General features: G+C 40.7%; 1 protein-coding gene across 1 annotated transcript in view; it reads left to right on the forward strand.

The window, feature by feature from the left end:
- Positions 1-571: 571 nt before the first annotated feature.
- LOC132815177 (regulator of G-protein signaling 22-like) overlaps positions 572-13,343 on the forward strand; it is a 145,131-nt gene continuing 132,359 nt past the window's right edge. The window contains exon 1 of the mRNA XM_060823991.1: positions 572-607. Within this exon, the coding sequence (XP_060679974.1) occupies positions 572-607 (36 nt within the window). The remainder of the gene's footprint in view (positions 608-13,343) is intronic.

The raw sequence follows: 13,343 nt of genomic DNA on the forward strand, positions 1-13,343 counted from the left end.
CAAATGCTTGCTCCTCCAACTGCATCATTAAACAGTGTGTAAAACCTGATTACTAAAACCACTATGCAATCACTGATCTATCAACAATCCCTAGTAATTTAGACTCATTTCTAAGTGTCAGATGTGTTTTCTTACACTCATACATTTAGCACTTGCAATCTCAAGACTCTCAACTGACAGCTGTACAACTATGCCACTACATGATATCACTCATACATTATCTAATTGTGGTGCTCAGCTGGACTAAGAGGGAGCCAAATGAAGAGGAACAGGCACTTGTCTAAATCAATAAGAAGGTGAAGGTATCAACCATAGCTTACTGCCAGACCCACAGCAATGTGGTTGATTCTTAGCTGGATTCTAAAGTAGCTTAACAAGCCACTCGGTTCAAGGATAATTAGGGATGGGCAACATCGCATGAAAGAATTTTAAAGATTTTCCTCCTTTATCCACATTTCACAAAACTGCAAACAGTGGAAGTATGCAACTTTTGCTTTCCCCCTCTAACCACAAACTTATCCTTCTATGTATCCCCTTTCAAATACCCAAAATAATGTAATCTGCTCAGGCAATGGTGCAACTGCAAGAAGATAATAAGGATGAAGAGGTACTGGTACATAATATCATATTCTCAGATACCAGCTAAAATACTATTGATTTGGACAGCCAAACAGTGAAACATCAAACATGAGTGGCCTGTGATGAGACAAGGATTTTGCAGATGTTGGCTCAAAGGGTGAGAAGGCATGAGTTTTTCTGAAGCCAAAAGGTAGTCTCAAAGTCTAAGGTAGTGCAAAAGGGTTCATTAGTTTTATTTGAAGGATTATATTTATTCATTGCATTGCCACAATATCATCTGAAACAGCCAGAAACATCTAACTTGCATTTATCAGCTATCATCTTAAGGATTGGTTAAACAGGTTTCTAGTTTCTTAATACTCTGAGTAATGTAAGTGCATGTAACAATTCTAAAGGTCATCTTGAATAAGTATCTGTGTAGTTTGGAAGTTAGTATTGTCACATATATTTCAGATGTTACAAAGATGAATGTTTGTCCTTTCTTTTAATATAAACTTACAAGAAAGCCTGACCTTGTCTTTTTTTAATGTCACAACATTCAAAAGAGGTACAACACCATTGTGATGCTGTCAGTTAAGGGTTGAGAAAAGTGGATGAGGAGGGTAGAAGTTATTTTATGATTGTTTAGGTGGGCCTGGAGTAATGGGAGAGACTTCTTAAACTAAAAGCCTGTCACCCCTCTCTGAAGCCAACATTTCTATTTCCAGCTCTATCATTCAAGACAGCCAGCTCAAACTACCACTATCATGTCAAGTTGGTATAGGATGAAGTCATGTCTCTCGGCCCAAAATTGCTCAAAGTCATCTTCCGTAGCATATCTGCAGTGTCTAGTAGGAGGTTAGTAATCTTCCATCAGTCATGTTTTCAACCATTGAGTTATTGCTGTCTAGGAGCATTGGGACAGAACATGTCACAAAGAAGACAGACACTGAGGAAATGATCAAGGATGAACAGCTTATTTGCAAACTGGCATGATTTCATTTATACATAAAATTTGAATATTTATTTGTGATGACCTTTGTTTTTGCATGGTGGCCTATGAACATGGGACTGTTGTGACCAAAAACTTGCATTTTCACTTACTGTCACTGCACTCAAAGTAGGTTACTGCTTCCCTTTCTCTTTGTCACCCTCCTCCTCTACCCACTTTAAGCAAGTTATACTGTTCCTTATGCCTTTAGAGTCATAAAGATGTACAGCACAGACACAGACCCTTCGGTCCAACTCATCCATGCCCACCAGATATCCCAAACTAATCTAGTCCTACTTACCAGCACCAGGCCCATATCCCTCCAAACCCTTCCTATTCATATACCCATCCAGATGCATTTTAAATATTGCAATTTTACTCGTCTCCATCACTTTCTCTGGCAGCTCATTGTACAACTCTCTGCGTAAAAAATTTGCCCCTTAGGTCTAGTTTATATCTTTCCCCTCCCACCCTAAACCTATGCCCTCTAGTTCTGGACTTTCTCCACCCCAGGGAAAAGACTTTCTCTATTTGTCTTATCCATGCCCCTCATGGTTTTATAAACCTCTGTAAGGTCACCCCTCAGCCTCCAACACTCAAAGGAAAACAGCCCCATCCTATTCAACCCTGGCAACATCCTTGTAAATGTTTTCTGAACCCTTTCAAGTTTCACACCATCCTTCTGATAGGAAGGAGACCAGAATTGCACACAATATTTCAACAGTGGCATAACCAATGTCCTGTATAGCCGCAACATGACCTCCCAACTCCCGTACTCAATATGCTGATAAATAAAAGAAAGCATACCGAACAACACCTTCACTATCCTATCTGCCTGCAATTGTATTTTCAAGGAGCTATGAACCTGCACTCCGAGGTCTCTTTGTTCAGCAACACTCCCTCGGACCTTACCATTAAGTGTATAAGTCCTGCTAAGACTTGCTTTCCCAAGATGCAGCACCTTGCATTTATCTGTCGTTTCCATGCTGTACATCTCTGACTCTATGACTCTAAACTCCATTTTCCAGTCCTCAGTCCATTGGCCCATCTGATCAAGTTCCCCTTGTAATTTGAGATCACCTTTTTCGCTGACAACTACACCTCCAATTTTGGTGTCATCTGCAAACCTACTAACTATACCACATATGCACACATCCAAAGTAGTGGATCCAGTACCGATCCTTGTGGCCGTCCACTGGTAACAGGCCTCCAGTCTGAAAAACAGCCCTCCACCACCACCCTCTGTCTTCTACTTTGAGCCAGTTCCATATCCAACTGGTAGTTCTTCCTGTTTTCCATGAGATCAAACCTTGCTAACCAGTCTCCCATGGGGAACCTTGTCAAACGCCTTACTGAAGTCCATATAGACCACATCTATCACTCTGTGCTCATCAATCCTCTTTGTTACTTCTTCAAAAAACTCAATCAAGTTTGTGAGACATGATTTCCCACTCACAAAGCCATGTTGACTATCCCTAATCAGTCCAGTGACTCTTCTTCAGAACATTATTTTTCTTCAATCTTCTGATAGGTCAGCAGCGATTTCAATATGATGAAATATAATTTACCTTTTACCTTCCACATCCTATAACTGAAGCTTATAAACTGTGACAGTGGTTTCTGTTATTTCTATTTTTTCTTCATCCATACCATGTGGTCCAGGTGACCCTGCATTAATGTTAACTAAGCGAAAATGTCTCAGTTTGTTGACCAATTGTTTTCTTTCCAAAATCTAGCACCAAGTGTCCAGTGACTCTCTGACAAGCAGTTCGAGATTTGTAGAAAATGCAAGATCTTATTGCAAGTGAAGCAAGACACTGCAGGAGTAAATGGCACATATCTTAAAAGCACACTAGTAACAATGCTACATGCAATGAACATACCATCAAAGTTCACACAAAAGGTCATCAACCTCAGACATTGAAAATATTATTGACTATTTACAGGAAGGAAGGGGTGAATGCAAAACACAAGGGTGAGTCCTTGGTTCAGCAGGACCAAACTCTACTTCCATTTCCCACCCAGAAGAGGAATTGGCCATTTGGCCTCTCTTGCCTGCTCCACCCATTCAATAGGATCATGGCTGATCCAACATTTTCATGTCCACTTTTCTGCCCTTTCCTGATAACCTTTGAGTCCCCCGTCGATGAAAAATCTATTTCAGCCTTAAATATAAGCCAGAACTACTTTTTGTTATTTATATAAATTATTTGGATGTGAATACAGAAGGAACAGTTAGTCGGTTTGCAGATGACACTAAAATTGGAGGTGGAGTGGACAGCGAAGAAGGTTACCTCAGAGTAAAATGGGATCTTGATCAAATGAGTGGTAGATGGAGTTTAATTTCAGATAAATGTGAGGTGCTGCATTTTGGAAAAACAATCTTAGCAGGACTTATACACCTAATGGTAAGTTCTCAGGGAGTGTTGCTGAACAAAGAGACCTTTGAGTGCAGGTTCATAGTTCCTTGAAAGTAGAGTCGCAGGTAGATAGGATAGTGAAGAAGGTGTTTGGTATGCTTTCCTTTATTAGTCAGAGTGTTAACTATAGGAGTTGGAAGGTTATGTTGCAGCTGCACATGACATTGGTTAGGCTACTTTCGAAATATTGCGTGCAATTCTTGTCTCCTTCCTATCAGAAGGATGTTGTGAAACTTGAAAGGGTTTAGAAAAGATTTACAAGGATGTTGCCATTTGAGCTACAGGGAGAAGCTGAATATGCTGGGGCTGTTTTCCCTGGAGCGTCAGAGGCTGAGGGGTGACCTTATAGGGGTTTATAAAATCCTGTGGAGCATGAATAGGATAAGTATAGTAGGTCTTTTCCCTGGAGTGGGAGAATCCAGAACTGGAAGGCATAGGTTTAGGGTGAGAGGGGAAAGAGGGTTGTGTCACGCAGAGGGTTGTGCATGTATGGAATGAGCTGCCAGAGGAAGTCTTGGAGGCTGGTACAATTACAGCATTTAAAAGGCATCAGGCTGACTATATGAATAGGAAGGGTTTAGAAGGATATGGGCCAAGTGCTGGCAAATGGGACTAGATTAGTTTGGGATATCTGGTGGGCATGAACAAGTTGGACCGAAGGGTCTGTTTCTGTGCTGTGACTCTAACAGTTTTGTCCTTACAGCTGTCTGCAGTTGAGTTCCAAAGAGTCACAAGCTTCTCAGAGAAGAAATTCCTCCTCTTGTCAGTCTTAAATTGGTGCCTTCTTGTTCTGAGACTATGCTGGTTGGTCCTTGACTTTCCCATGAGGGAAACATCTGCTCAGCATTTACTCTATTGTGCATCATAAGAATCCTACATGTTTCAATAAGATTCTGAACTTCATTGAGTACAGCCCCAATTTCATTAGAACATAGAAGACAACAGCGCAGTAAAGGCTCTTCAGCCCTCAATGTTGTGCCGACCTCTGGAACCAATCTAAAGCCCAGCTCACCTACACTATTTCATTCTCGTCCATATGCCGATCCAATGACCATTTCAATGCCCTTAAAGTTGGCGAGTCTATGACAGTTTGGTCCACGCCCCTACTACTCTCTGAGTAAAGAAACAACCTCTGACATCTGTCCTATATTGATCACACCTCAATTTAAGCTATGTCCCCACGTGCTAGCCATCATGCGAGGAAAAAGGCTCTCACTGTCCAACCTATCTAACCCTCTGATTATCTTATATGTCTCAATTAAGTGCCTCTCAACCTTCTCTCTAACGAAAATAGCCTCTGTCTTTCCTTATAAGACCTTCTATCCATACCAGGTAATATCCTACTAAATATCCTCTGATCCCTTTCCAAAGCTTCCATATTCTTCCTATAATGTGGTGACCAAAACTGTACACAATACTCCAAATGTGGCTGCACCAGAGTTTTGTACAGCTGCAGCATAATCTCATGGTTCTGAAACTCAATCCTTCTACCAATAAAAGCTAACACACCATATGCCTTCTTCTGAACCCTCTCAACCTGGGTGGCAACTTGCAAGGATCTATGTACCTGGACATCGAGATCTCTCCACACACCTCCAAGACCAAGAATCTTACCATTCACCCAGTACTCTGCCTTCCTGTTACTTCTTCCAAAGTGAAACACCTCACACTTTTCCACATTCAACTCCATTTGCCAGCTCTCAGCCCAGCTCTCCAGCTTAACTATGTCTCCCTGTAACCAACAACATCCCTCGTCACTATCCATAACTCTACCCACCTTAGTATCATCCACAAATTTACTAACCCATCCTTCTATGCCCTCTTCCAGGTCATTTCTTAAAATGACAAACAATAGTTGACCCAAAACAGGTCCTTGCTGTACCGTGCTAATCACTGAACTCCAGGATGAATATTTCCCATCAACCACCACCATCTGTCTTCTTTCAGCTAGCCAATTTCTGATTTCAACCTCATGCCTCCATATTTTGTGCAAGAGCTTATCATAGGGAAAGTTATCAAATGCCTGACTAAAATCCATATACGCCACTTGAACCGCCTTACCCTCATCCACCTGTTTGGTCACCTTCTCAAAGAACTCAATAAGATTTATGAGGCATGACAAACTCTTCACAAAACCATGTTGACTGTCCCTCTTCAACCTATTCCTCTCTGGATGATTATAAATCCTATCTCTTATAACCCTTTCCAACACTTTACCCACAACCAAAGTAAGGCTCCCAAGTGTATAATTTCCAAGGTAGTCTGTACTCCCCTTCTTGAACAAGGGAACAACATTTGCTATAATCCAGTCTACTGGTATTATTCCTGTAGACAATGACTACATAAACGTCAAAGCCAAAGGCTCAGCAATCTCCTCCCTGGCTTCCTTGTTCATTAACCTTTGCTCATAAGACAATCCCTCTATACCAGGAATCATCCTGGTGAACTACCTTTAAACTGCCTCCAATAAAATAATTTATTTTCTTACGTAAGGGGACCAAAACTGCTCACAGTACTTCCAATGTGAGTTCACCAACATCTTATACAGTTGCAAGAAGACTCCAACCCCTTTGAAATAAGGGCCAACAGTGCATTAGCCTTCATTAGCCTTCCTGACTACCTACTACACCTGTGTGCTAGTATTCTGTCTCTCATGCACAAGTACCACAAAATCACTTTGTGTCACAGTTTTCTGCAGTTTTTCTCCATTTACGTAATACTGTTCTTTGGATCTCCCTTCCAAAATGAACAACTTCACATTTCTCCACATGATACTTCATTTGCCCACTTACTTAACCTCTCAATATTGCACTATGAACTGATTGTATCCCTCTTGCAACTTACCTTTCCACCTATTTTTGTGTCATTTGCAAATTTGGCTCCAGTACTTTTGCATCCTTCCTTCAAGTCATCAATGTATATTATTTGTAGTTGTGGTCCCAGCATTAATTCCTGTGGGACCCCACTGATCACATGTTGCCAACTTGAAAAAGAAAACATTATCCCCATGTGCTATTTCCTGCCCATTAGCCAGGAAACTTAGCCCACTACGCATGTCGAGAGTGTAGTGCTGGAAAAGCACAGCAGGTCAGACAGCATCCAAGGAGCAGGAGAATCAATGTTTTGGGCAAAGAGCCCTTCATCAGGAATCCAGTACCACACTTGACTCTGATGTCCAGCATCTGCAGTCCTCACTTTCTCCTAATTCTCTATCCATGCCAATTTACGACCTCCAACACCGTGGGCTCTTATGACCTAACATTTTGTGAGGTACATTGTTGAATGTCTTCTGGAAGTCCAAACACAACACATCCACTGCTTCGCCTCTTAAAAACTGATCGATACTCCTTTGAAAAACTTTAATAAATAAATTACGAGGGATTACCGACTGTAATTGTTAAGTTACAGAATGAAATCGGGCCTTTGTAATGGTCACAAAAGTTAGCCACAATCACTGCTGCAAGGGATGAGTCCATTTGTGAATGGGGCTCAATCTGGGGAAAGGTTGGTAATCTTCTCAGGGGATGGATGGAAGAGTGAGGCAGTGATTTGCAGAATGCAGCCTTAAAGTGTCCTTAAGGAATCAATAGTTTTGGGTGAAATACCCAGCTGCTGGAGGTAAAAGTCACTGACTTTTTAAATCTTTTTTTCAAAAAGAAACTATTCATAAAAAAAGGTTCTAAATCAGTTCTGTATGGTCTTTGCAGAAAAAAAGAAAAAAATGAAATGTTGGAATTTTGACATATCTCAGAGCTTCTCTGCAGTTGCAAAAACAAAGACATTTTCTACTTAGGCAGGAAACAATTTATATCTCATTTTGAAGCAATAAGGTCTCATATTGTTGGAAGAAAGATGTTAGATGGCAACAGCTATCCCAAGCTTTCTTGCATTCCTAGACCTTGGAATCTGCCAGTCTGCAACACTCGGTTGAGGTCAACTCTTTACACTAGAAGTCCAACAAGCTTCTTTTAGCAAGTTAATTGTCATTCCAGGCACAGTCCTTTGACATGGAGTGGATCCCAGGGAACAGCCTGTAAAGCACAGAGTCCTGCACCATGGAGCTGCTCAGGATGAATCTTGACAAAACCCCTGCATCTCTCTCCAGATCTTTGCTAAAGGCACATTCCCGGAGGAGAAGTGCAACAGCTTCTACACCGTGTGCAGAAGCTTCTACGTGTATACTGCACAGAGGTTGGGTGTGCATGAAGGATCTGACTGACACTACCCTTCTCACCATCAGCCAAGCGATGTATTGGTGCTTATTGGAAAGTTCTGACAATGAGGCATTCTGCCAAATTTACCCAGAGGGGGAGAGTTTGAGACCTTGTGAGGAGTGTGAGCCCAGCATGGCTAGGCTTACAGACTGTGGTGTTGAACTGTTAATTGTATTTGTTTTTCTCATTGTTAGTAAGTCGGACAGTACCAAAAAGACACTCAACCTAAATGAAATTCAAATGACTCCCAACAGGGGGAAAAAAAACTCTGACAGAAATGGTACCGTTGTGGGTTTCTTATTCACAATCGGACTTCTGCTCCCAGCTTGCAGCAAATCTAAAACCAGGCTCATTCGCACTTCACTGATTTTTAACATTAAATGCAATCATTGTCCCAGAGGAGCGTGGGAAGAGTAAACCTGGAAGGGATGTTGAGTGCTTTATTCCTCATGGGTAAATTAGGATGGCCAAACAACATCGATAACAAACACAAACAGAAATTGCTGGAAAAGCGCAGCAGGTCAGGCAGCATGTGGGGAGAGAAATCAGCAGTTTCTCCACGTTATCTCCACAGATGCTGCCAGACCTGCTGAACTTTTCCGGTGATTTTGTTTCTGATTTACAGCATCCGCAGGGTTTAACATAAGATGCACCTGATTTGCTTAGGTGACTACTGATGGACATTATTGTGTGTACCATCCAAATACTGTACACAGAATCTGCTGAAACTCCAGGAAACCTTTATGACATCAGGCTGCAAACACCGAGACAGGTGGCGCCTGTGGACAGAAAACACAAAGGCAACTTTTTCGGATCAATCATCTTGTTTCAGAATTTCGCGCTAGTCTTAAATGCTTCGTTAAACTCGCTGATAATTTTGGGTTCCTTAACCGTTTGCCGCCTTTGTCGTGAGGCAAGATCGAGGCCAGTTCATATCCAAATGAAAATACGTTGAGGAAACGTTAATCCAGCTTGTCTGTACAGAACTTCCACTTAAAGGAACATAAAACAACACGGAACTGTTTCAGCCCACTTTCACCTGCTCAGTGGGACTTCTCGTTTTGTCCTTTTTACCTGAGGTTTGCACAGAAAGCGGCCACGCTGTTTTCAGCTCAGCTCAGCGTATTGCATCAACTGATTTCCTAAATCGTCGCTTTCAGACTCGCAGGAGATCTTAACCACGACCAACTGGTTCTCATTTATCGGTAACTTGTCTAGCTATGTTCATAAACCACACTGAGCCAATGCAGCAGAAAAACACATCAGACAAATTAAGTACTGGTAGGTGTTCTTGTGACATATATATTTTTGACGATTTATATTCGCCGAAAGTGGGCTGTAACATTTGGACTTCAGTACATTAATTTTTGTGGGTTTCGTTTTATGTTCGCTCACCCTGCTCCATCCTGCATTCTAATAGCTGGATAATGGCGTCAACCAGCGATCAATGCTGTTTTTACACGAATGCTATTTTGAAGATAATACCTTTTTTTAAGCTCGTACAGTTGATCAAATGCAGCAGCAGGAACTAGCCTCCCTACCACCTCGATTTTAAAGAATCAACTGCGTTAGATGATTGGCTAGTTGTGATTGCTGCTCAGCACCAGTGTGTACCATCTACAAGATGCATTGCAGCAACTCACCAATTCTTCAAAACCTATGAACTTTGTCATGTTTGGGACAAGGGCAGCAGATGCTTGATGTCACTCCATCCAAGTTCCTCTCTAAGCATCATGCCAAATGTAATTTTGCAGTTTTGTTTTAATTGTTATGTGCATAAATGTTGCAAAGATAAGTGAATTTGTAAAGGTTGCATCTTATGAATGCAACAGTAAGTTGATTTGATTCAATATTGTTTGGGAGAGAAGTCAAACAGGAGTCTTGAGTTGTATGTTCAGCAGGACAATTGAACATTATTCAATCTCTTTTACTGCATGTGAGAAAGAGGCCAGAGACTGCACTGAATCAGGCTTTTTTTGTGGGGCCCAGTTGCCCTCTCTGTTCACGGCTCAGATTGGAGTGGTCAGTGACACTTTGGTTTCCCCATTGGAATACAGCATTTTTATACATGTCACATTACAATAGTTACATTTAACATCGATGTCAATGTTCCTTCCCCTTTAATTTATATATCCAATCCTATGAAACCACCTGATCAATGTTGGACACCCCTATAGACAGCCTTATGTATATCTCTTGACTCTATGATCTCTTGATGTTTAGCAGACATCATTATCACCAGGCCTTGGGATCTTACAATGTACCCCATTAACCTACACCCCAAAATTAATGGTTATACTCTTTCTCAGGCATTGCCTATATTTGCTTATCTCTATGAACTGCCTGAATTCTGGTTTTCATTGTATTTATTACTATCTTTATCAAATTCTATTACTCATCTTATATTTCCTACTGTCCAAATCACAGGAGATACAAAAAAAACTAATGCCTTCTAATTGCAATAATATTCATAATATCAGTTCTAATATAAAGTTAGTTAAACATAAAGTTAAATGGGTACACCTCGTGTTGGAATTCTTTAGCCATCAGGTTGTGAGCAGCTTGGATGTCAGATAAACACTACCTCTCTATCTTGTAGCTGCATTATAACTCATACTAGTCACATGCTGTCTTCTGAGGTGAAATTTACTGATCCTACTCTAAATATTTCTAATTTACCCTTTTACCTAATAAGACAACATCTATTTCATTAATATGACTGAAACCCAATCACTTTCATTGTTCAATGAACTTGACTGAACTGCTAGGTTTTTACAAGATGTAATCTCATCCTTCTCTTAACTTACCATCTATCTCTGGTACTGTGGGGTCATACTTTTCTTTTAAATTCTTGCTGTAAACTTCAGACTGTCTGTTCCCTGAAATCTGTCTCTTACAGGCATCTGTAGTTGTGGTTTGTACAGAACTCTCTGTGTTCTAATTTATAAGATTATTTGTCCAAAATAGACTTTGTTACCTTGGATTTATCTCTGTCTCAAAGCTACCATTGTGCTAACTTATGAATTCACTTTAATCTGGACCAGGCAAGCTAATTCTGTTATTTTAGCTAAAAGTCTCTGTCATACTTATGCCGTATTTTTAGCATATTGTGCCATGTCTTACTATGGGCTACCCCAACAAATATGTTTTAGTAACTATATTTGGTACTAACTTTCATTGTCTGAAAACATTTTAACGTAAAATGTTACATGCATTATTCACACCTTCCCTTTGAAATTCTTTGTTTTCCAGAACCTCCGAATGTAAATACAGATAACTTTGTAAGTATGTATATTGTGTGAAGAGATAAGTAAGAGTATTGTGGCATCAAACAGTTAAAATAAGGTGAATTTTAACTTGCAATTTTAACTCCCAAGCCTCTAGCTTTACATTTGACTGCGGTTTGTTAGACAAGGAATATTGTCTTGAGACAGGTTGTTAATTTCAGTAACTTAATAGCTCATTAGAAGAGATATTAGTGTCGGTTTCAGGTGGTGCCAGGTATTTGCAGCCCACTGGTAGAAGAAGACCTGCTACGAAGTGGATCTCGTGACCATATATTACCAGGAACTGTCAAAGTCATTATCAACCTTAACTACTTTGTTGCCACTTCCTAGGATCTTGCAGTTGCCATCGATGAATTAATTTAAAAAAGACATAGGCCATCTGAGTACCAGTGACAGCAATTGTACACTTGCCACTAATGATTTCAGTCAGAACGGTTAGGATAGTTTCTCACAGATGTGACATGTCATTGACTGCACACTTGTGACATTCAGAGTACTCTCCTATCACTTAAGACCATTCACCAACTAAAGATTTCCACAAAACTACTCTACAACAGGTTACAACCAGAAAAAAACTGATTAGCCAGATAAGTACAAAATTTTCAAGTCACTACCATACTGCATTCGTCCTCCACCAGTCCCCAATCATGATCTCTGGGCACCATGATCCGGATTAAATGGGCTTAACTTTTTTGAGACAAGGGGATGGCAACTTAAAACTTGGCTGATGATGTGCCTGAGAAATTCAACTGATAAAGCCCAGGAGTGCCATATTGAAAGCCACGTGTGCCACATCAAGTACTGTCACGGAGCTGTTTAATTTGCAGGTGCCACAGTCTCCAGAATGGTGGTGGGATGCTATGCTTTGTGCATCATTGCACTTTAAGCTTCTGCTTTCTCTCTGCTCATCTCCTTATCTTCTCTTTGCTCATGAGGAAGTGTGGGAGCTAGAAGTTGTCAATACAACAGTCAATATTGCTGCCTTGGATGATAAAAGTCAAATAGTTGGATGGAGAAGCATAAAACTCCACCATCTGGACATGGGTCATCTTTGGTGCAATGGCTCTTTCAGCCAATTTTGAACATGTCAGTTCTCCGTATAGTAAGCCAATCTGTCCAATTCTCCTGCTTTATCCCAATAACTCTAGAAGTTTATTTCCATAGTGTTCACCCAATTTCATTTTGAATAATGCACTTATCTCATTATCAGCAAGTTCCAGCTCATCACCACTCACTCCCTCCTCATGTCTGTCCCATGTTTCTTGCGAAAAGTTTAAATTCATGGCCTTTAGGTTTTGTACCATCAGCTAATGGCTACCTTCATTTGTCAACCGCATCAAAACTTTCGTAATGATCGCACTGCCTTTGCTCCAAAGAGAATAACTCCAAGTTCCTCAGTTTTACCTTGTGACTCAATTCCTCTATACTTTTTGGGTTTAGCTAAATCTCCTTTGTATGCTGTCAAGGACCCTCACGTTATTTCTAATGTATGGTGACCAGAACTGCTACTTTTGTAATCAATGATGCAGACCTTCCAGTCAGTGTTAGAGAGGATGGGACTGATGCTAATTATGATTAAAACTACCCACTTTCTATTCTCTGCTGAGTCTTTGCAACTGCTGATGATGACCACAATGCAATGTGGAGAGAAACACAATCAAGTGGACAAGTAATGAATGTAATTCCAATTACTCCCCTTTGTTCCACAATGAACTGAAGGCAGGCCTTAACAACATGCCCTTAAGGCTTGTCTTAGGTTTTTTGCTGTACACAGTTTTAAGTGGAACTGTCAAACCAAGTCTGCTGCATTTTTTCCTCCTGGAGAGTGCACATGCCCTGTCATCGCCCCTGACAATATTCACTCTCACCTCAA

This window comes from Hemiscyllium ocellatum, chromosome 4 (assembly GCF_020745735.1).
Source record: "Hemiscyllium ocellatum isolate sHemOce1 chromosome 4, sHemOce1.pat.X.cur, whole genome shotgun sequence".
Taxonomy (NCBI): Eukaryota; Metazoa; Chordata; class Chondrichthyes; order Orectolobiformes; family Hemiscylliidae; genus Hemiscyllium; species Hemiscyllium ocellatum.